The sequence below is a fragment of the Lissotriton helveticus genome, chromosome 2_1, assembly GCF_964261635.1.
Source record: "Lissotriton helveticus chromosome 2_1, aLisHel1.1, whole genome shotgun sequence".
Classification (NCBI taxonomy): domain Eukaryota; kingdom Metazoa; phylum Chordata; class Amphibia; order Caudata; family Salamandridae; genus Lissotriton; species Lissotriton helveticus.
The window spans coordinates 1,067,171,850-1,067,193,611 of NC_136059.1; the positions used below are offsets into that span (position 1 = coordinate 1,067,171,850).

At 41.3% G+C, this 21,762-nt stretch overlaps 1 protein-coding gene across 3 annotated transcripts in view; it reads left to right on the plus strand.

Moving 5' to 3' along the window:
• The window catches only part of LOC144818446 (lysine-specific demethylase 4C-like), a 1,795,190-nt gene that overhangs the window by 861,776 nt on the left and 911,652 nt on the right, over positions 1-21,762 (plus strand). Inside the window, exon 9 of one of the 3 annotated variants that reach the window (XM_078675870.1) lies at positions 6,459-6,670. The exons of the other annotated variants lie outside the window; for them this stretch is intronic. Coding sequence (XP_078531996.1) covers positions 6,459-6,527 — 69 coding nt within the window. The 3' untranslated portion in view covers positions 6,528-6,670. Of the gene's footprint in view, positions 1-6,458; positions 6,671-21,762 lie in introns of those variants that run through there. 3 annotated transcript variants of the gene reach the window in all.

A 21,762-nucleotide genomic window follows, 5' to 3' on the forward strand; every position in this document is an offset into this window, starting at 1 on the left:
ACCTGAGGGGTGGCTTAAGAAGTTCCCCTCTTTTCATCTTTTTGTTCTTTTGGCCCAGAGTTGTTTCTTCTCATTTGAATGAAGGTCTTCAATTTAGGATATATTTTGCTAAAGGTGGCAGTTGGGCAGGATGTACTTTATTCCCTTTCTTATTATTTTTATAGTTTATGTAATCATGCACCCCAGCAGAGTCGTTTTGGGTGAATGACTAGAAATGTTTGTACATACTCAAGCTATTCTTCTCCAAATACTTGGCTCGGATTCTTCCATGAGTTAGCCAAAGGCTTTGTTATCTTAACCAACAAGTGGAAAGCTCGAGGCTTGCTCATTGGAAAGTGTTGGCTTTGCAAAGATAAATAATTAAATAAGCAATATAGGTAATAGAATTCAAAAAGAGATTCAAATCAAAATTGGTTCACCTACTCAGTACCTGCAGTCTTTAGTCCAACCCTATTTACCTTCACACACTCTTCGCTCCACTACTCAGCTTACATTTACTGTTCCTAGAATTAGATTGAGGCGCATGCACAGTCGATCCTTTGCCTACCTAGGACCCTCCCTGTGAAACTCTCTTCCCATTTCTTTACGAAAATAAGAGTTTATGGTAATTTTCATAAATGTCTGAAAACGTGTTTGTTCAACTTGTAGGTCCTTTTCTTTCCCCCTCCTCTCCTCTCAGGCTAGCTCCGGGAAACCCCTTGGGGTAGCTGTGCGCCTTATAAACTCAAATAAGAATAACAAACTAACAATTGGCAAAGCAATTTTTGTAAATATTAAAATCTATTACCAAACAACCTATCCCAAAAAATCAACATTGAGAAAAGCTGAAAAAAAATATAAAAAATATAGAGGCGTAACTTTTTTCAGTGTAGGTCTGAGAAGTCCATCGTTAACATGGAAATTATTTGCAACCAAGACAAGTCTATGAGAAATGGCCATAGTCAGAACAATCGTTGGCAAAGCCAATCAATGTCGTCTACGTGGCCTATTACCTTTGCCAGTGGTTTTGCACTGCATCCTTGAAGCTACAGAGCACGACTAAAGTAAAAGAAAAAAAACTTTTACGTGGCCACTCAAGTCATTTTGTACTTGCACACACCAATCTAGCTTGCACCTACAAAATGATGTGGCCGCAGTTTGTTTGTTTATTTATTTTTAACAGGAATGGAGTGGGGAGAAGCACATGCAGTGGCACAGGAGAGAAAGAAGTTCACAAGGGAGATATGGCTCGAATAAACATGCACTCTCTGTGAGTTCTTACACAGAAAGAAAAAGTAATTTATTTTACTTCACTAATATTGATCACAGACACTGGGCAAACACATGGTAATGAGGCAATGCTGCATGAGAGGGATAAACACAATGTTGAGAACCTGGGACACAAATAAGCAGGCAAATGAGAGAGACAGGAAAATAACCAATGGTAAGCACTAGACAGGCTCCAAGCACCCCTATGTTCTTGGTAAGACACACTATGCTTCACAACAGACAGCACATGCACAGTCTAGAAGGCGCAACCTAAAAACCTTTAAAGTATTGCTACATTTTTTCTGGGGGGGTTACTAGCTTCAACTTCAAGGAGCCATATCCAAGTCACTGTTGCTTCACTGCACTTCATGGAGATAATCACTCATGCCTTTTGGTATATGGGTCTGCAAATACCAAGCGCATGTGGCACTAACAGCAGACATTAAACCACTCTACCTTTGAGCAGATCAGGAATTTGTCTGTTTCTTGTAAGGTAAGCAAGACCTCAGTCAAGGGAGGCACTGTTGCATATGCAAATGTCTCATCTGCCCCCCCCGCCCCTGCATGGGTTAGCACCTTGCTAACCCATGCAGGTCAAATACCCAGCCCAAGAGTTCCCACAGGGTCATTTGTTACCGTGCAGATAACCTTTCTCCCAGATAAGCAAACTCAAGGAGATGATGGACGGAGCACTGGAACTTTTCAGACACTTACCCCCAGTCACAGATTTGGGTTGAATCCGTCATCATTTTTTAGCTCACTTTGCCACCTCCGTTCATACCCAGCTATATGCAAATCAGTCTTGACCCTGTGCCTCATGGGAACTGTCCAGTCCGAACTGCCAAGCCAGCTCTTCCGTGAACCGAAAACAAGCATCCTGGGACTGGTTTCAGTGTAACATCCTTCATCAGCCAGGCTAGCTTGAATCCAGTGGCAAAATGAGCAAGGGACCCACGTCCAGGCGTACCCTGCCAACTTATGGCAAACAAAGCAAACACAAGCAGATGATGGAAGGAGTGCTGATGAGAATATGTATTGTGAGTGGCCGGAAAAAGTGACACATTTAATTATTGATAAAATGTATACTTTCTGAACAGTGACAACAAAGATATACATTCAAACTCAATATGTTTACATAACATATCCATACTTTAACAAAAGGTATACATTGGAGCGATCACTAAAAATGCCATAAATATGACAACAAGAGGTTAAATGTCTGCTGTTTTTTTGTGCCAATGTTTGAAAGCTGTGATTTGTGTTAGGCAGTATAGGAAAGTGTGAAGATTGTGTTGGTAAACAGGTGATAACAATTCATTTGTATTTGTAGTTATTTGTGCGCATCTTTAGTATGGCATCGTTTACATGCCTCTTGTTACTAATGTGACTATAAGTGAATGCTGCTTCTGCTCAGTTACAATCACAACAGAAGGAGCAAGAAAAATGTATGGCTCACGTAAGGCAAATGGAGTTCCAGAAATTACCTGTATTGTTAAAAACAGTTAGGATAAATTTGTATACAGAATGTTATGAGGGTGAGCACCTGAATTTGTATTAAAAATATTATGTTTTTTTTAAACTTATGCTACACCACATTGGTCCAATCAGTCATTGTATTTGACTTCCTAATGTCTATATTTAAAAAACTATTACATTTGTTACGGTGTGTCCAATTTAAAATGCACGCCTACACCATGTGGCGTTGCATGGCTCTTGCTGGGAGGGAGATGCTGCACTACCAGAGATTAAAGATCATTCTAGGTTTGAACTTCCTTTTGAATCCCAGATTGTCAATGCCTGCACAAACCTTAGCAAGCATTTGCAATACAATAGGACTTGCATTTATGCAAGACCTATTGCATTAGAAATGGGAGTGGGAGGGTAAGGGGGGCGAGAAGTCACGGACTGCGGGGTGGGGGGAGGGCGGGAGACAGGGAAGACAAAAGTGTTCGGAGTTAATGGGCCAGTAGCCATCGAAGGATACATTTGACAACATGGCCGTCATGAGGAGGAACTAACAAGCCTAAAACCAATCGGAAGGCAGCATTTAGGACCTAAGATAATGAAGAAGATGGGCAGGGAGTGGGCTGAGCTTCCATGAAGCTTCCACCCTATACTAAATACTGCATGCCTTGCAAAGCGAGCGGCGCATACGCTGCAACGCTAGGCTCGACCTAAAAAGCAGATTGGATAAATGGTGGAGGCCAGAGGCCAGAACACTCTTCCACATAGTTGTCTGCGAAATGTCTGAATTTTGAGCAAAAAGTCCTACCAACACAGAATGATCGCTAGCATATATTTGTCCTCCACACCCCGTAGAACAGTATTCTCAAGTTTTCCACCCAAATCTTTTATAAGCATCAATCTCTGCCTCTGTAATCAGCAGGTACCGACAAGTAACCCTTGTGCCATGTAAATCAGGCTGCTGCACCTCGGGTGTAGCGCGTTCTGTTTCGATACCACTGATAAAACACAACAAAAACCTATGAATCCACGCACATATAACCATTGATGTGAAATTTACAGTGAACAGGAAATGCCGCCATTCACACCTGTAGGGATTTGTGGAGGGGGGCGATCCAGAAGGAGAACGGTTGAAAGTATTATCTCTGTTCAGCAGGGTTCTCCAACTCGTGCAAATACACACGGAACCTCTGACAAAACCAAAGACGCGAAGTTTGCTCTGTTATTAATACAGGTAATTTGTTTCTAAAATGTGTGCTGCTTATCATCTTTTTGCAGATTTATTTTAATTTGCATTATAATTCATTTTTTGGCGAAAAATGAGCTGTGCCTTCCTTAATGTATAAGGACGAGTGGTCTGCTGCCACCGTGGGACTCGAGGCTGCACACGTCCAACAAATGCGGAACGCTTCCTGCTACAGAACGCCTGCACCTTCTTGGAGCCAATAAATAATAATCTCATTACGGACATATTTCTAACTCTGAATAGCAATGAAAGGAGTCGCTAATGTAATTTTAATTTATCATTGCAACAAATGGCTGTGCAAGAAGACCTATAAAATGAGGCCAAATTCCAACTTAAGAATTATTGATAACTGAGAATTGACAGCCAAACTACCCGATGGTGATTCATGCTTGTAAGAGCAAATATGCTGTAAACCCTACATTTCTTAAAATACATTCTCCCACTGATTAAGGTTCCTAGTTATGGCAATTAGAACTGTTAATTAGACTTAATAGCTGTAACATTCGATGGCTGGCAAGCAGAGAGACTAGTGCAGGCTTCAAAAGAAATATAACGCTCGAATCGATCGATGCAAGCAAGATGTTTTTTCAGTTCTTTGATCCCGGATAATCATTAGCTGTGATCGATGCTTGTAAGAAATGCTGCTGAAAAAAAAGCCGTGGTGTCATTGACAAAGTAAGGATGGTTTTGGGCCTCATCAAGTGAAGCTTATTGCGTTTTAGAACTCACAATTTGCTACAGTTTATCTACGTGATGGCAGATTTTTTGTGTGCAAAATACTTTAAAGCGTTCTTTTACATACATCTATTTGGGAATACTGTTTTCCTGTTTTATTGCTAACTTGAATTTATATCAGGTGTGCTCCTTCTTTTTGTATGACTATATTGGTTTTTATCTGTAATGCATTTGTCAGTCTCCAGATGTGGACATGCTCTTCTGAAAACGGGACCAGATCCAGCTTCCATTTATTTTTCTTTATCTTGTTTCACTGCTTACTTATGGTTTCTTTTCTTTTTTTAGATAATACACCTTGGTGTTTTGTCGATTTAGAGCAGGCATTTGTGGACCTAAAAAAAACTCCCCAGGATCCAATCTAGAACTGGTCATATTTGCCTGTTATTTAAAACCTTTCCTGTACATAGCCACATTTCTCTTCCCCGTTTTCATCTTCATGTCCTTCTTTTTTTATTTGCTCCATAATTATTTGCCACCTGTTGTTCCATTTCCACAACATGTAATAGAGCACTGCATGCCTTGGAGCAGACTGGAGTGGGATGTTGTGGTGCTATACGTTTTTTTACAAAATTTTACTTTTAAGTTATTTTATGTCAAAAACCGAACCATATCATCCAAACTCATCTTTGTCATTTGTCTAAAATGTCAAACAGTCACATGGTGTACTGAATTCATTAAGATTTCGAAGAGAGGTGAGAGCTGCCTTGTGGAACAAAAAATGTCTTAACAGTTTTCGACAACCTGGATAAACTGGCATCTTCCCAGAACGGTTAGTATTCTCGAGGCATGAGTGCTTATCTAACATCTGGCGTGAGGCTGAGTGCTTCTCCATGTTCACTCTCAGTTCGATTTCCAACAAAGGTCTTTAATGGCACATCCTCAAGGAGGGCCATAAAGTCAAATTTGGCTAACTCCAGTATACTTTAGTAACTATTTGATTCTCTCCACTTGTGAGAGTCTGAATCATGGTGACCAGCAGCCTTGATTTTTTGATCATAAAAGCTGCAATTTTATCATTCTGTAAGTTTTAGTTGGTAAGTGAAGTGAACGAAAAAGTGTTAGGTACTCTGTAGGAAGCAGAGAGGGAACATGCATTGATTGCTATTGTAACAAAGTTATTTATTTTGAGCTAAGATGTAGCCTGTGTATTGAGAATGTGAAGAATGGTTTTTATCAGGTTTGGTGTAATTTAATACCTTTTTGTACTTAAATATTATAAAAAGAGAATACAAAAAATGCACAGTAAGATATAAAATCTGATATCAATAGCAATGCAGTACATTAATATTTTTAAAACTACATGAATTAATATATTTATAAAATACCATATTTTAGCAATTTATGCTACCGTAGTAATATCCATTTCTTTGTAACATTTAAGTCTCCACCAATGACTGCTAATCTTCTTAAGCTAGAAAGAAGCACACTTCTTCATTGTTTTCAGCTATATATAGCCTACTTGTGGTTTTATGCCTATTCCCCACATTACAATAGGTTCTAGATGGCCTATGCCACCAGTGTTTTTATTTTAGAAAGATGCAGTCATGAAATATCTGTGGCAAAGATTTGTAGCACTATAGGGGAGTCTATCTATTAAAACTAGTAATCTTAAAATATTGTTGCCAAGCTTTTACGATGATATAGTTCCTACTGTATTAGAATATTGGAACTTTGGAAGCTCCATTGAAAACAATGGAGTGCTCCAGGATTATAAAGCCTGGTATAAGCCCGGAGCTCCAATATTTCAATGTTTCTTTGTTCACAGCTCAGCTGCTCATTTCTGCCTGCCGGTTGCTGGAGGATGGGACACCGCACACAGAGTTTTTTTCAATAAATAATTTATTCATAAAAAGATTGGATGTGGCAAAGATTTATATATCCTGGCTGAACATTGCTCAACTGGCATCATTAGTTGACTCCTCTTTACAGATGAGTTTACATTTAGTGTGTAACTCCCACACTAACGGGACGCCCCTTCAACAGAAACTTCACGAAATAAATAAACAATTTTTGGTAGGATAAAAGGAGGAGTATTTTGCACAGGAAGAATTAAAGAAAACTTTACTAAGTGGTCGCTTCTTGCTCTTGAAGTTTGTCCTGATGATGACCCTTTAAACAACTTTGGGTTGAAATGCTGTCGACGCTTCCAACATGGCCTAAATCCAAGAGGACATTGTTTGATTGTGTGCTGTGTCAATTGTTGTATGTATATTTTCCTCTGCCACTGTTTTTTGATTTCCCATATGTCCAGTGTTGTTTAGTGTATAGTATGAGTGTAATTGTTTTAGCGCCCTTTGTCTTGCATTAAATTTATTTATATCATGTACATGGGCATTTGTGATATTATGTTTATATCAAGTTTTTTCTCCCTCCCCCTTTTCCTTCTGATTTAATTCACTGTGTATTTAGTTGTATAGTGTGTGAACATAGCTCAAGAGCCATTGTTTGGAAAACAGCTGTGAACAAAGGCTTCAGGGAGCCTAAAGGGATTTCTATCCCCTCGCGCTCACTGAAGGCTTTGTTTTATTTGTCAGAACATTCTGCCCTCTAGTGGCAGAATGTTCTAATAGCCTTATAACACTTCGTAGCAGGGCTACACCGGCTTTTAAAGTCCTGCTGCCTTGTTAAAGTCCCGGGCATTGAATGCTGCAGCGGGCCTTTAACAACCGGTATAGCCTGCTACGGCGGGCTATAAGGCTATATTAAGCATACTTTCTTTTAGTAACATGACTCTGTAAAGCAAAGTAGATATCCAACTGCTTCCTAACTGGAACTAAGTTTGCATATAGATGGTAACTAAGTAGTCTTGGAAACCTCTCCCTCATCTCTCAATTCCCTACTTAACAAGAAAAACATACCTTTACCATTATATCCCAATATTATAGTTTGGAATCTGGCAAAGATTGACCACCTCATTCCACAAGAGGTTTAAGATATTTGATAGTGTATCTTTACCTCCAAAGAAAACTGTTCATCACTGAGACTGGCTCATTGAGGAAAATAATGTACAAGTAACAAGTAGCTGAATTGTGTGAAAGTTGGATATAAGTTTTGGTAAAACCAACATTTTTGTAATATTGTAATGTCCTTTGAGTCCTGTTGGTACACAACGCCATTCCCCTAAGCTGATCTTCATCTTTAACAGTGGTTCCGTTTTTATCTGTACTAGTTCATCCACATCAGCCATGATGTACACCTCTAGAAAGGTGACCTTGTTTTTCATGTGGCTGAAGATAATGCAGACAAATAGAGTGTTACCCTTGTTTAATTGATAGCCTGAAATTCTGTTGCATTGTGGAGCTTCTCCTTAAGTAGTTATAGCCATATCAACTGTGTGGGTAAAGATTGCAACATCGTTTGCATATGCCATCACATTTGAATAGCCATTGGAATTTACCAAAGCAATTTTAAGTATGCTAATAACTGTCACGAATGGCTCCAAATAGAGGGTGAATAAAAAAAAAAGATTAAAATGAGCACCTCTAGTTCCTTACTCTGTATAACTGAATAGGGTAAGCAATTTTCCCCATTATTAATATTTTGTTGTATAACACAAAGCCTATAAAGCAGGAGCCAAATCCCAACATCTCCATCAATATCCATGGTGAATAACTGGACACTCCATTAAATATTTCTTCTGCTTCAGGCAGTGTTTTTCTGAAAGAACTTCCGGGTTCATGTACAACATCAGGTAGCTGTAATTGCCCTGTTAATATGATCGATGGTGGTTTTAGCAGAATTGAAACAGAGTAACAATATCTGAGCAGTCGAGTTCTAAAGTTTTCGGAAAGGCCACCTTTGATAATTGATCATGTTTCATCACTGGGTTCTGATAATAGATGGACCTAGCCTTGGCCATGTGTTTCCCAGTCATGGCTATGCTATTTGCCTCACCAGTATTCCGAGAGTGGGCCTTGGTTGAGTTAAAGCTACTGTGCACCTGCTACAGATGAGGTTTTGTGTGCTCAACTTGTAGTATGGAATCTGAGGTGAAGTGATCTAATTTCACAGATTCTCAATTCCATCCTGATCTTGGTTTCTCTCTACATTATGATTGTTATTCCCATTATCAATAAGATAAAAAATGGCACTTGGCCCTCATTCCTTTCTATCAATGCCCTCAACCGTTACAAAAATTAAATCCATCAGCATTCTCATTCTTAGTAAAATCATCTGCTGAGAAGTCAGAAATCAACACAAACAATTGAGTTCTTGTTTTCGTGCATGTTCCTGTGCTGCTAACCTGGATAAGCAAAGCCCTGGCTACTTGAGATATTATTTATCTGCCAGCAGCTGTTCACTTTGCTCTCTATATAATAGAGGACACATAGCTCTGTTTGCTTAGACAATTGCCAATATCCCCCTTCTCCCCGAATACACTGAGGTCCTGTAAAGTTGACTGCTTCTGTTTGAGATTTACTATTAGACCTGGTGGATTGCTCAATTGAACATGTTAACATTTTCAGGAAAATGTTAGGATTTGACATACCTGAATTACTTGAATCCCTCATAAACTCTGTTTTCTTGTATGATGCCATCTCATGCCTACCTATAGATACCACATGCTTGAGGGCAGTCTCTGCTGATCATTTGGTTTATTTTTTAGGTCTCGCCTAGCGATGCAGCGCATGCATTGCTCGCCTTGGCAAGACCTATTGTTGTCGGTTTGGTGGGCGAAGGGGGACAGGACACGTGCACTTGCCTAGACAGCCGATGTGCACGCGCACGGCATCTCCTCTCTGGCGATCTTAGCTTTCATATGCTCCCACTGTGATAGAGCCAGCACTCAAGAGACTCTGATAGGAACACCTCAGGTTCTGTTAAGAGTCTTGCGCCAATAGTTTAAAACAGGGACTCCTAGAATTAAAGTTGTATCACTCTCCACAGGTGACAGAGGTTATAATGTCATGGAAAGTCTTGAAAACGGCTGCGATCCCTTGCATTACTTTCTTTCTCTTCCGATGCGATCCGCAAAGAATCAACCAGGAGACACGCCCGCAAATCCATGTCTAGGCACCTATACTGGATATGCTAATCACCAAAATGTAGTTTTCAAACTCGTACCCCAACATACTTCCAAACTGACTTTAATATCAACAAATGTATCCACGACCAAGTCAGTTCCGGCAAACCTCAGGTCCAGGCAGCAACTGACAAACCTGCCACTACCAGAATCTGAGCCCACTAATTCCATTTCGGAACGTATGAAAACATAAAAAATAAAACAAGGCAAGTAAACATTCAAACAAATACAAATAAGGTCATTATACAACATCACTAATACTGGAATATAACGCCAATTGACCATAGCCTACATACCATGATAAACGGGGAAATCTTATACTTACCGGTGCCTGGTTGCATCAGCTATTAAATACAAAAGAAGGACCAATTGCTACGGCGCCCCGCCTTTCTGATAACATAGAAAGAAAAAATACTACGTGTTGAAGGAGAGTTCGCAGAATGTAATGATATATTACGACTCTGCTGACAGAGGTATCAACGAAAACCTATGTGCACCTAAGAGTCATCAAGCGTGTGGCCACAGCACAATCCCATAGAGCGGTATGGAGAGCTACTTTAGGATAACTTCTACTGTGGTCTTTAGCGCCATATTAGATTGGGAGCTTTGGGGCCTTTATTACGGCAAAAACAGGTATTCGGGGTTGCTACAAGCTATCAATATAAATGGCGGCGGGATGTTGGAATGGATAATTATGTAAAAGTCACAAGCAAATGAAATTGACTAAGTATAAGTCAGTTCGGCATACTTATAGTACCAGTCCGTAGCTAACCCACTTAAAAACACCGCACGTAGTAAAGCCAAAATGTTCATTGTGAAATCCTTAATTTCACAAGCGAAAGAGGACTTTTTTCTTTTCGATCTTGAAGAGAGACCTCTGAATAATTCCAACTCCTTCATGTTCACAATTCTCAATAACCCCACTCTAAGATGGGGATGGGGATGGAGATGGGAGAGAGGGGGTATAGTCCCTTTTTTATGTTTATTTCAGGTGCTCTATGTATCTTCTCGTAATCGGCGTTGTTTGGACAATGGGAAAGCGCAAGTTCGGCGGTTGAACTCTCTTGAGACTCCTGCCCAAATCAAGCTTTACGGCGTCTGAGACGGATAGAGTGAGTAAGGAGAGGCAGGGCGAGTGGGTTCTTACATGGACAATGTAGTCTTCATGCAAACACTGAGCAAGTGTAGGAACCTAAATACTGTTGCAATGAATTAACTGCATGGGAGTGTTGGTGTTGGTGTTGATGTTCTGTGTCGGGTTAGACGGGCGAAGGGGAACAGGACATGTGCACTTGCCTGGACAGCCGATGTGCACGTTCACGGTGTCTCCTCTCTGGCGATCTTAGCTTCCACGCGCTCCCACCACGCTCACACTTTCGTGCGCTCGACCTCAGCTTTCACTTTCACTGCTGCGACTTCACACAAGGCAGACAAACACATGCCGGACAAAAGATGTGCCCACTCACGGCATAAGGCAGACACACGCCCAGGAGATGTGCACAAGCAGGGCTTCTCTACGGCTTCACACAAGGCAGACACATGCCGGACAGGAGATGTTCACACGTACAGCATCTCTGCGGCGCTGCGACTTTGCAGAGGGCAAAGTTACCCGAGCTGTTACTTTAATTGGAGCTCATGTCGATAAGCGTGGCACCCGCTTCTGGGACACTGCGCTCTTTTATTTTTGTGTTGATCAGCTTCCATATTTAACTGGAGCCTTCCTCCTCGATGTGTGTAAAAGGCACAAGTGTTCCTAATAATTCACACATACCATGAGAACATTGTCAAAATGGTATTTACTGGTGGAGTTACAGGGTCACGAGTTTGGGCACTGTTTATTTCCACCTCCGGTATCTAAGTACTGCCTGGGTTTCCTGCGGCTGGCTCTTGCTCGATTTCAGCACTCGTGAGCATTTGCTGTCAGACGGCAGGCCCTTGTATCCCGCTATTAAGATAATGCTGCCCTCCTGCCTCGTTTCTCAGCCACTTGCAAATGGAGGTGTCAGGGCTGAGGTGTGCTACTCTTCCACTGCAAGCATAACTCTACAAGCTGGGGACTCGAGCTGCAGCTGTACTATTAGAGGGCTGCTCTATTCTGCCTGTGTGGGCAGGCCAACATGTATTCTGGGTGGCTGCAGCTGTCCCTTCTCCTCCAAAGGAGACGGGCCTTGCTGCCTGGCATCCTAAGGCCCTCTGTGTCAAGACTGAACACAGCAGTTCTAATGGGAGCCACCTTTACTTTTTGGGAGTTGGCAACCCAGTGGGTTTCATCTCTGTAATTGCCAATTCCATGCATCATCAGCAGGAGTTTGATGACTTTAAGGTACCACCTATGGAAACAAGGATTTTGGTACATCTCTGCACCTGTGATTTTCTCAGACGAATAGAAAAATACAGTCCCGAAGTATATCTAGTAGTCATTTGAATCCTTTATCCTGGTCAAAGTTCCATATTACCTTTAGCTGCTCATATCAATGTAGGTTCCTTCAAATAAGCTGAAATTGGGGAAGGTGAGAAGTTGAAAATTAAGTTGGCTTTTGATAATGAAAGAAACCGAGGGAACAGCCGAGCTTGGACAATATAGGCAAAGGTCATGAAAGGCGCTTTATTTTTCAGAACTTGACAACTGGAAGTAATGATTCAGCGACAAGTTAACTTCAAACGCTGAGACTGCATAGGGTCGAATGGACAAGCACATCAGCAGAAAATTGACCCCGAGGTTTGAAGGTAGTTCCAGTACAAGGGAAGCCTTGCTGCAGAAGCTATTATACACATCTGAGGACTTGGTCAGTGGTTTTATCTGAAAAATGTTTGCATTCTGTAAAAGAGTTGGTGCCAGTCGAAGGATACATACGTTTGTAGACACTACTACTTGATTTATGTACCAAAGATGTGTTCTCTCCTATGTACATCATAGAAAATGCAAACATGTCATTTATTAATTGTCTAGCCCCATAGCAGACCCGCGGTCTATAACAAGGAACAGATTAGAGTCTTTAGATATTCAATATTGATAATCCAAAATAGTCATCTTCCTGGGCTTCATACTAGTTTTTAGGTTGAGCCTGGACAGCGCATGCGCTGCTCTGCAAGGCATGCATTCAGGTATGGACATGAAGCTTCACCCACTCTCCGCCCATCTTTGCAATTGGCTGCTGTGACTGTCCTTTGTAAATGTTGGCTCTTGATTTAATAGGCCTATTAGTCCCTCCTTAGTACCTCCCTCTCTTCTGTTGTAACCTTGCATCAGGACTGAACCTTTTACTGTGTTCTTACTGTATAACTTGCATTAGATCTTGGGGGAACTCTTTGCTTAATTAATCCAAAAAGCAGTGGTAGGAGGCAAGCTTTAGCAATGGGGGCCGTTTTGTTTTGTTTTGTTTTGCTATTTGCCGTGTGCTATGCACCCTTTCACGTTTGTTAAGTTATAATTTTTAAATATGCTTCCCTCCCCCGCTGCAGGGACGCCGTGCGAAGCGGACGCTATGTTAATTTGAGAAATCTGTGGACGCTTCCTCCATTGTTCCCCCCTCCCTCCAAGCCCTTTGTGTGCTTGTTTTTTATTTCTCCCCCGCCTCCCAGCCCTTCCCTCCACCCCCACACACACACACACTGCTTGATCCCCCCCCCCCTCCAAGAACTGGCTGTTTGTTCATTTAGTTATAATTTAAATTGCTTGGTCCTGGACAGCAGATTAAATGCTTTGCTAAGAATTAAAGAATGTTGAGCCGATGCTGAGCCTCGAACACCGGTCTACAGCTCCTGAGTCTGCAGCTCTGAACCCTGAAACCCAACCTCTCCCTCTGTGGGCAGCATAATAACAAGCATTTGCAACGTAATAGGTATTGCATTTGCAAGAGTTTAAGCATTGTTATTTATGTTTTAAAAACCCACACATAAATAAAAGGCACTGTGATTTACAATGCCAATAGCTCAAACTCTCGTAAATGCGAGACCTATTGCATTGAAAATTCTGGTCTCCTGGAGTCGCAGTCTTGCGTTCTGTCTCTGTCCATGTGATGCTTTGTTGACCAGAAGGAGGGGGTGGCTACAAATTCCCTTTTACTTGCATTACAACCTTGTGCCCAAGTTTTTAAAATATCTTTACTTGCAATCCTGCCATTATGCAATATTCAGTATTCAGGATTCCCCTCCTCTTGTGCTTCAGTGAAGTCATTGGGCATTCGAAATTTCAGCTGATGTTTAGGAGTTATAAATTAATGTTGACTGATCATAACAGCAATCGATCAGTTAGTATTATGAATCCTGTGATGTCCTGATCTCAGTCCTAAGTTTTCCCATCCTTATAATAAAATATATACTAGGCCACCTAGAGAAAGCTGAGTGACCCAATCCACAGGAAGTGACATTTTAAGTAAACATATAAGCATTGAATGTATCTGATTTTAGCGTGATCTTCGAGGTGTGAGCAGCAATAGTTGAAATAATTTATGTTACCACCATAATGCCAGTGGTAAAGAAAATAGCTGATATACTAGTCTGTCATGTGTAGTAGTGAGCAGTGGAGCATTAGTGGTATCACTATACCAGGAAGGTAACAAGTGTCCAGTGTGTGCGCTTTTCACGGTGTGGAAAGGCACTTGTCCAAAAACGTTCATTCCAGCTGTGAACTGCAGACTTGTTTCCCCATCACAATAGCGGACCAGAAGTGAGAGATGAAGTTTGTAGCCAAAGTGAACGTTTTTCTGGATGGAGTAGCTGCACATTTTTGAAGCATCCATTACATCACTTTTTAGACTTCCGGATACATGCTTGCATTCTTCCAGAATTAAGCACTATAGAAAAGTATAGAATGTTTGGTCACAATTGTTTACATTTGTAATATTTTGTGTTTCAAAACAATCTTTTATGACATAAAAAAAGTAATGAAAATAAAAGCATATTAAAAAGCCGATTTGAGCGAGTAGAGCCCACTCTCTTCTAGCGAAATTTACTTAACCTCCTGAAATGCTCTCACTGCCTACCTATCTTTCATAGAGCTAGTGGGTGCTGTGTGACTCCCTGTTCTCTCTCTGTTCAACGGCATTGCTGTTGCAGTCGTTTTGGAAAAGTGTTGTCCTCCTTAGCTTCCTACTGTACCTACTCTCTCTCTTGCTGAAGATGCCACCAGTTTCTTTTGGATGCTGCTGTCCTTTGCAGTGCACAAGTTAAGGATTAATCTCATGTGAATTTGCCGGCTGGGAGAATTGAGTTTGAAAAGACAAGAAAGCGCCTCAAATGTTTCCCAAAATATGCCACCCCTTAACAGCATTGGCAAACAGCATGTTAGGTGATTGTAAGGAATTGGCTCTTTTTGCATCTTCACCCTCACGTACTTGGACTGATGCTGCTGGTTTATTGACTCCGAGAGTGCACTGAGGTCTGCAAACTAGACCTCCGTGCCAGTGTTCTAACCCATTACGAATTGGCAAATTGACTTTAAGTACTGGCTTAACTATACACCCCTAGAATTTGGTTTCCATGGTAAATATAGCATGTAACACAGTGTCCATCCAGGACTAACAAAGTACAGAACTACCACTGCAGACTGGAAGGGCAGTGGTAACACTTCTACTTCAATTTTGCCATTTGAAGTATTGGCATTAGCCCCCTCTTCCCTTAACAATATATGTAAGTCTCCCCTAAGGAAGGCCTATAGATCCCTAAGGCAGGGAGCTGTATTTTATTTAGTAGGACATGTGGTTTTATATATGTCGCAACAGCAACACTTCTAAATGGTTGTTCTGCTGTGGAAAGGCCTGTAGCCTCTTTAGCTAAGACAAGGTTGCCGGAATACTCCTCATCCTGTCTATCTTTTGAATGGGACTGTCCCCTGAGTACTGAAAGGTATCAAATTAATCGTAGCATCAAATCCGACTTGATGGCCAGGACGACTGTAATACCACTATTAAAGAAATTCAACTTTTAGGAAGTTGCCACTCTGTGACCCAGTTGTCCAGTGGCCTCACACAGGTGAAGCTGCCTTTGGTGGGCCAAAGGCAGCTTCACCTTTGAAGCTCACCTTTTGGACTAACATCTTGAGTGACTTCCGGCGAAGTGGAGGTAACACCACACCCTGTAGCAGGCTGCTATTGTTCTTAAGTCCAGGAGTAATTCATACTACTACTCTGGCGAGAAGAATGCTGTCCGTTCGCCAGTGCCTGTGTGAGGCCACTGGACAACTGGGTCACAGAGTGGCAACTTCCTAAAAGTTGAATTTCTTTAATAGTGGTATTACAGTCGTCCTGGCCATCAAGTCGGATTTGATGCTACGATTAATTTGATTCCCACTTCCGAGGGGCTGCCATTTGTTCAGGTAGACTGGGACAGAGAGGGAAACCCAGTGCCTTAGCCGAAGTTCCCATGGGCATGGAGCCCTCATGTAGCCACACCTCTAGGGTGGGCTACCAAGCACCTGACATCTGAGGAAGGGTCCCAATAACGAGAGTCTGCACTGTCTGCTGGACGACACCTGCTGCACCTTGGGCTAGGGAAGAACGGACTGTGCCTATGGCTCCTGGCTAGGGGAAAAGACGTGCCCCAGACCAAAGGAGTGATTCAAAGTAACTGTTAACTGAGCTCCTTAAACCCGCACCAGGGCAATACAGCTCTAATAGCCCACACTAGCAATTTTCTATCCATTGCTGATGATTAGCTGCTGTTGGGCACCCCAAAGACCTGTCCTCCATGGCCACAAGTTGCACCATAGTCTGCTGGACTTGAGAGTGTCGTAAAAGTCCATATTGGTCACACAAGAAGGACACTAGACCCCACTAAAAGATTTCGCCAGGAATGGAGACCATTAGCCCAGCTGCAGCTGGCCTTCCACGGTCTCAAAGAATACTTCGAGGGACCCCGACCTCTGTGACCAAAGTTGCCCCGCATGACCTGTGGACTGAGGAATCACCACAAAGGCACACTCATCTTTTCAGTGTGTATCCTCTTCATCAGGGCGACTCCATTATAGTCTTATGGCGTTTGTGCTGTAAAGTTTGAACCTGGAATGGAAAACGCTTTGGTGGCCGGGTAAATGTCACAAGCTACCTCATTGTCCTCTCCAGACCATCTCCCTGTCAGATTTGGTCGCCCAAGCCGGGCAAGAGTAGTATAACTTTCACAACATTTTCAAATGTTTGTTAACTTTTGATTGAACAATACTTTTTCTGCTTTTGAATTAAAAAGTGATAACATCTCTAAAGATCTGTATCTCCGAAACCCTCTTGTAGATTTTGTTCATCAAGGACTCTGAATATTAATAAAAATATCTATTTTTATAAAGTGCTGTTTTGTTTCTTATGTGTTCTGTGACCTTATTTCGTTGTTAGTCAGTCAGTCAAAGATCTTTATTCGGAAAAAAATAAATCCATAAAAGTACACAACAATTGTTATGACATGCAATACAATACAAGAAATGAAACAACTGGCAAATATGATGATCTGTCTGATGTGCAAAAAGTGCAAAAGGGCAATATATACAATCTAAAAGAATTTCTTAAAAATAGCGACAGTTATCCACACAGATACATATAAATATATATATATACACAGCTTAAAACATATAACAAACGAAGGTGATATAAGGTGCAATATGCAGATTGTAAATTCCTATCAATCAATACTCGAAGTAGCTCGTGAGCGAACAGCAGCCTTTAAAAAACAGCTCACTCTAAAAATACTTTCATCAGTAACAAACATTAACAGATTCCTCATAGCAATCTTAAAATCAACCAGATCGTGTTTCCTGCAATAAGGCATTAAAAAGTGCATAGTAAACAATTTATAAAAATCACAGAAAAACATGAAATGCATGAGGCTTTGTTTCATACACGGGTTACAAGGACAACCTAGTGTTTCCAAATGTTTATTATAACCCAGTGGAAAATTTAACAAATTTACTATACTGCCGTCCCGGAAACGAAATAGTAAACTTCTATTCCACCTACCAAGATTTAAACGTAGGTATTTCCGGGGTGGGGCGGTGTAACTAGAAATGAGCTCTGAATGGCCCAAATATTTGGCAACTGTACATTTAGGGAAGTGTATCCTTTCCCGTTTCTCTCTGTACAGGTTAAACAAAGCTCCTTGAATACACTTCTTATGAGAACGATCAATAAGGTTAGGAGATGTAAACAGATAGCCATACCCAACATCTATTAAGCTTTCTTTTACTGCTTTTAACCATGGTATATAATGTGCCCTATCACATTTTAGGCAGTCTAATATTATGTCTTGGGTCAATATGGCTGCCGGGTTCGTCCATAGCTTTAACCAAAAAAGTGCAGGCCTTGATCTAACAAAGTCCTCAATATAGGGGATGTTTAATTCACTAAGACATATGTAATTTGAAGCACATATATCTCCTCCCAACAATTTCCGACAGAATCTATTTTCTTCCGTCTGGATATGGAGACAATTTGTATATCCCCATACCTCGGCACCATAAGTGCCGGTAGGGATGCATTGTGTTTGGTAAATCTTAATTAATGGTGTTATCACATCCGCATGGTTGGGTTGGCGTAAAGAAATTATGGAGTTAATGGCTTTACCAAATTTGTTTCTGGCATAAGAAACATGCGGTTGCCATGAACCGCTGTTCGAAAACACCAGCCCCAGATATGGAAAAGTACTTGTGCTATGTAAAACATTCTCCCCTGAGGTTATCCTTGTAATTTTATGCTTCTTTGGGCCACAGGATATAATAAGGGATTTTTTAAAATTTGTACTTAAACCCAGATCAGCCATAAAGCTGACGAACCCTGAGATTAGAGTACGCAGGACCTTTGGAGTGCGGCCCATTAGGACCGCATCGTCGGCATAAAGAAGGGTGGGTAACGGCATGCCCTTAATATAAGGTACATCTTTAGTTAGGATTCCTAATGAGCTGCTCAATTCATTAATATATAAAATAAAAAGCAGCGGGGCCAGGACGCAACCCTGTCTGACCCCCCTGTCGATTAAAATATCATCTGAAACTTCACCATAACAGTTAATGCGCACACGGGCTCTTAGGTTGCTGTGAAGGTAAGATAGGAAATGCACCAAATTTTCATCTAGACCATAAGTAAGAAGGGCAGTCAATAAACGGGAGTGGTTTACAAAATCAAAAGCAGAACTCAGGTCCATAAAACCAAAATATAAGGGGGATTTTTTAGCAATTGTATATTTGGCCATTATCAAGTTTAAATTTAAGCACTGTTCTACCGTGCCCACCTTACTACGAAACCCTAGCTGACTTGGGTGTAGAATAGAACTTTCCTCCGCCCAAGTTCTAATTCTTTTAAAAATTACCCTGCCCAATACTTTCAAGGTGTTATCAATCAATGATATTGGGCGGTAGCATCCAGGGTCAAGCCTATTACCTTTTTTAAAGATGGGGACGATAGTGCTATTTGACCAAGTTTCAGGGATGGATTCATTTGTTAAATTGTTAAAAACATTGCATAATAATGGAGCCCAGAAATTAGTTTCACATTTTAATTGGTCGATGGAAAGACCATCTGGGCTGGGTGCTTTATTACTGGCGGATTCAGTAATAGCATCCTCTACCTCAAGCAATGTGATATTTAAGGGAGTTGGGGGAGGAAGGTTTACTACAGGGTGATCATGCACAGTATAAATCGTTGAAAAATGCTCCACCCACGCAGGTCCCAGGATATTACAATTTATCGATGTTATATTCGAACCAAGTGATCTTAACTTCTTTACCTCCTTCCAGAAGCCCGGGGTGTCTTTTAGGGCGGCTGAAAGTGCTAACGATTCCCAATGACCTTTAACTAGTTCATTTGATCTAGTGCGCAGCGTGGATTTGTATCTTGCTCTCAGAAGCCTTACCTGGGAAATATCCCGTGGTTCGGCCGTGAGAGCAACCCTTAGATCCCGGTTTGCCTTTGAGCAAGAGGCATCAAACCATTTTGGGGCTCCCTCATCTTTCCTTGATGTTGGCTTGGAAATTTCGCTTTTTATTGCGGAGCAGAGTTCCCCAAAAGATTGAATCAAGTTGCCCCCGCAATTTTCGATATCTAGACAGTCCGAGATCAATACAGGATATTTCCTAATTACGGTGCCCAAAACACCTCTGTTATCCACTCCCCTCCAAACAACCCTTAATCCATCCGTTGTCGCCGCCAAGTTAGCTGCGCCGATTTCCCTATGTGATGTTTTCCCCCTTGATAATTTCAGATGAATCACAATCGGGTAGTGGTCACTATATACATTGCACACTACCTCTGCCTTTGATAAAACATCGGCAAGGGAAGATGAAACAAATATATAATCAATAGTTGTTGCACTCCCATGACCGATGTAAGTAGGGACTGGTTTAGTGCTTGTGTCGTTACCAGCAAATTCCATAGAGTTTAAGAGTTCTCTAGTTGCAAGGAGATCGGATAGTTCTACGCCTCTCCTGCATGGGGGATTCTTTAAATGGATGTGAGCATTAAAATCCCCTCCTAAGCAAATCCCATCAAACTTCCCCTATTTATGCCCCTCTATTATATCATCGAAAAAATTAAACAAGTCTAAAAAATTACGGTTCGGATGAGATAAAAAATCATTATTATAAAAGTTTATCAGACATAATTTTACCTCTCTTACATATACCAGTGCCATGAAACTTGGGTTATTAGTTTGTATTGCTTCTATTTTTACCTCTGCTATTATTTTTATCCAAATTGATAAACCCCCACTTGGACGGCCTAAGGGTGGGGATGGCACAATACTGTTGTGACAGCTATACCCTTCTAATAACAGATTAGTTGTACTCCAAGTTTCCTGGAACATTAAAACATCATAACAATTTACCCAATCCTTCCAAGCTTTGTCTTCTAATTTTGCCCTTAGCCCTGCAATGTTCCAACTTACAATGGACAAATTCTCACAAACACGAGGACAAACATCATAAGTGGCAATAGTTGTTAAATTAGACACTTGATCACATTGAGGGTTTAATGGCAGATTAGGGTGGGGCAATGACAGGACCGTCCCAGAATCTACAGTCTTTAAAGAATCATCAGCAATGGGCAACACTGCTGCAGAATCTTCAAAAGTTGCAGGCAGTCAATCTAAAGTGCCCTGGTCTGATAATGCTGAGAATCTATTATGTAACGGGAATGTTGGTGGTGATTGCAACAATCTGTTGGGGGGTCTGTAAAAGTAATTCAGAGGTAAGGGGGTCACCACGGTAGATGGACCATTCTGAGTATTCTTCCTGTTTAGTAAATATTTTACTACGCCCGGGTTCCTAAAGTTAATTGTGATACAGTCCCCATTGATGTTTTTAAACAGGGGACCGACCCAGGTCACCCAGCGAGCAGAGAGAATTTCATTTGTTATGTCGTAGCCAACCCCCTTGTGCTTAGTTAACCAGTCAATACATTTGTTGTGTAACTGTACCCAAGATTCGCTTTGGCCCTCCCTAAGTGGTGGTATACCGGCCAAAACCAAGACATAAGGGCACGACTCAGGAGGAAGATGTAAAGCTGGACCTTGATGTTTTATTGGTCTATTATCCTCAAGTTGAGCCCTGTGCTGTCCAGGTCTGGTAGGTACTTTCTGCTTAGCTGTACCAGTGGGGGGATGCTCTTTTTGGTAATGTTTGTGGTTTTAATCAGACCGGAAGATGGTGGAGGAATGGGAGGCGAGATTTTCAAGATTTGTGGAGAATCATTTTGCTTTGTGTTGGCTTCCGCTGGTGTCAAGGAGGGAATGTTAACAATTGGTACCCCTGTGGCCCCTTGAATTTTAGCTAAATCACAATTTTTATTGGGCTCTCCATTGGATAGAGTACTAGTAATAGACTCTAAATCTTTTAACAAACGGTCGCCTCTAATTTGGTCTAGACAAACCATCCCTTTCCTCTTAGCTTCATCATTTTTCACAAGTCTCCAGTCTGTCAAACCTTTTAAAAATAATATTAAATTGTTTCATCATTTGACCTTCAAGTTGTTTAAAAATTGTGTCTGCAACAGTCTCTATAAGGTTTCCCTGTGATTTAAATTGATGAACATTTTCAATAGGAAAATACGTCTGTGTGCAGATTGAATTAGTA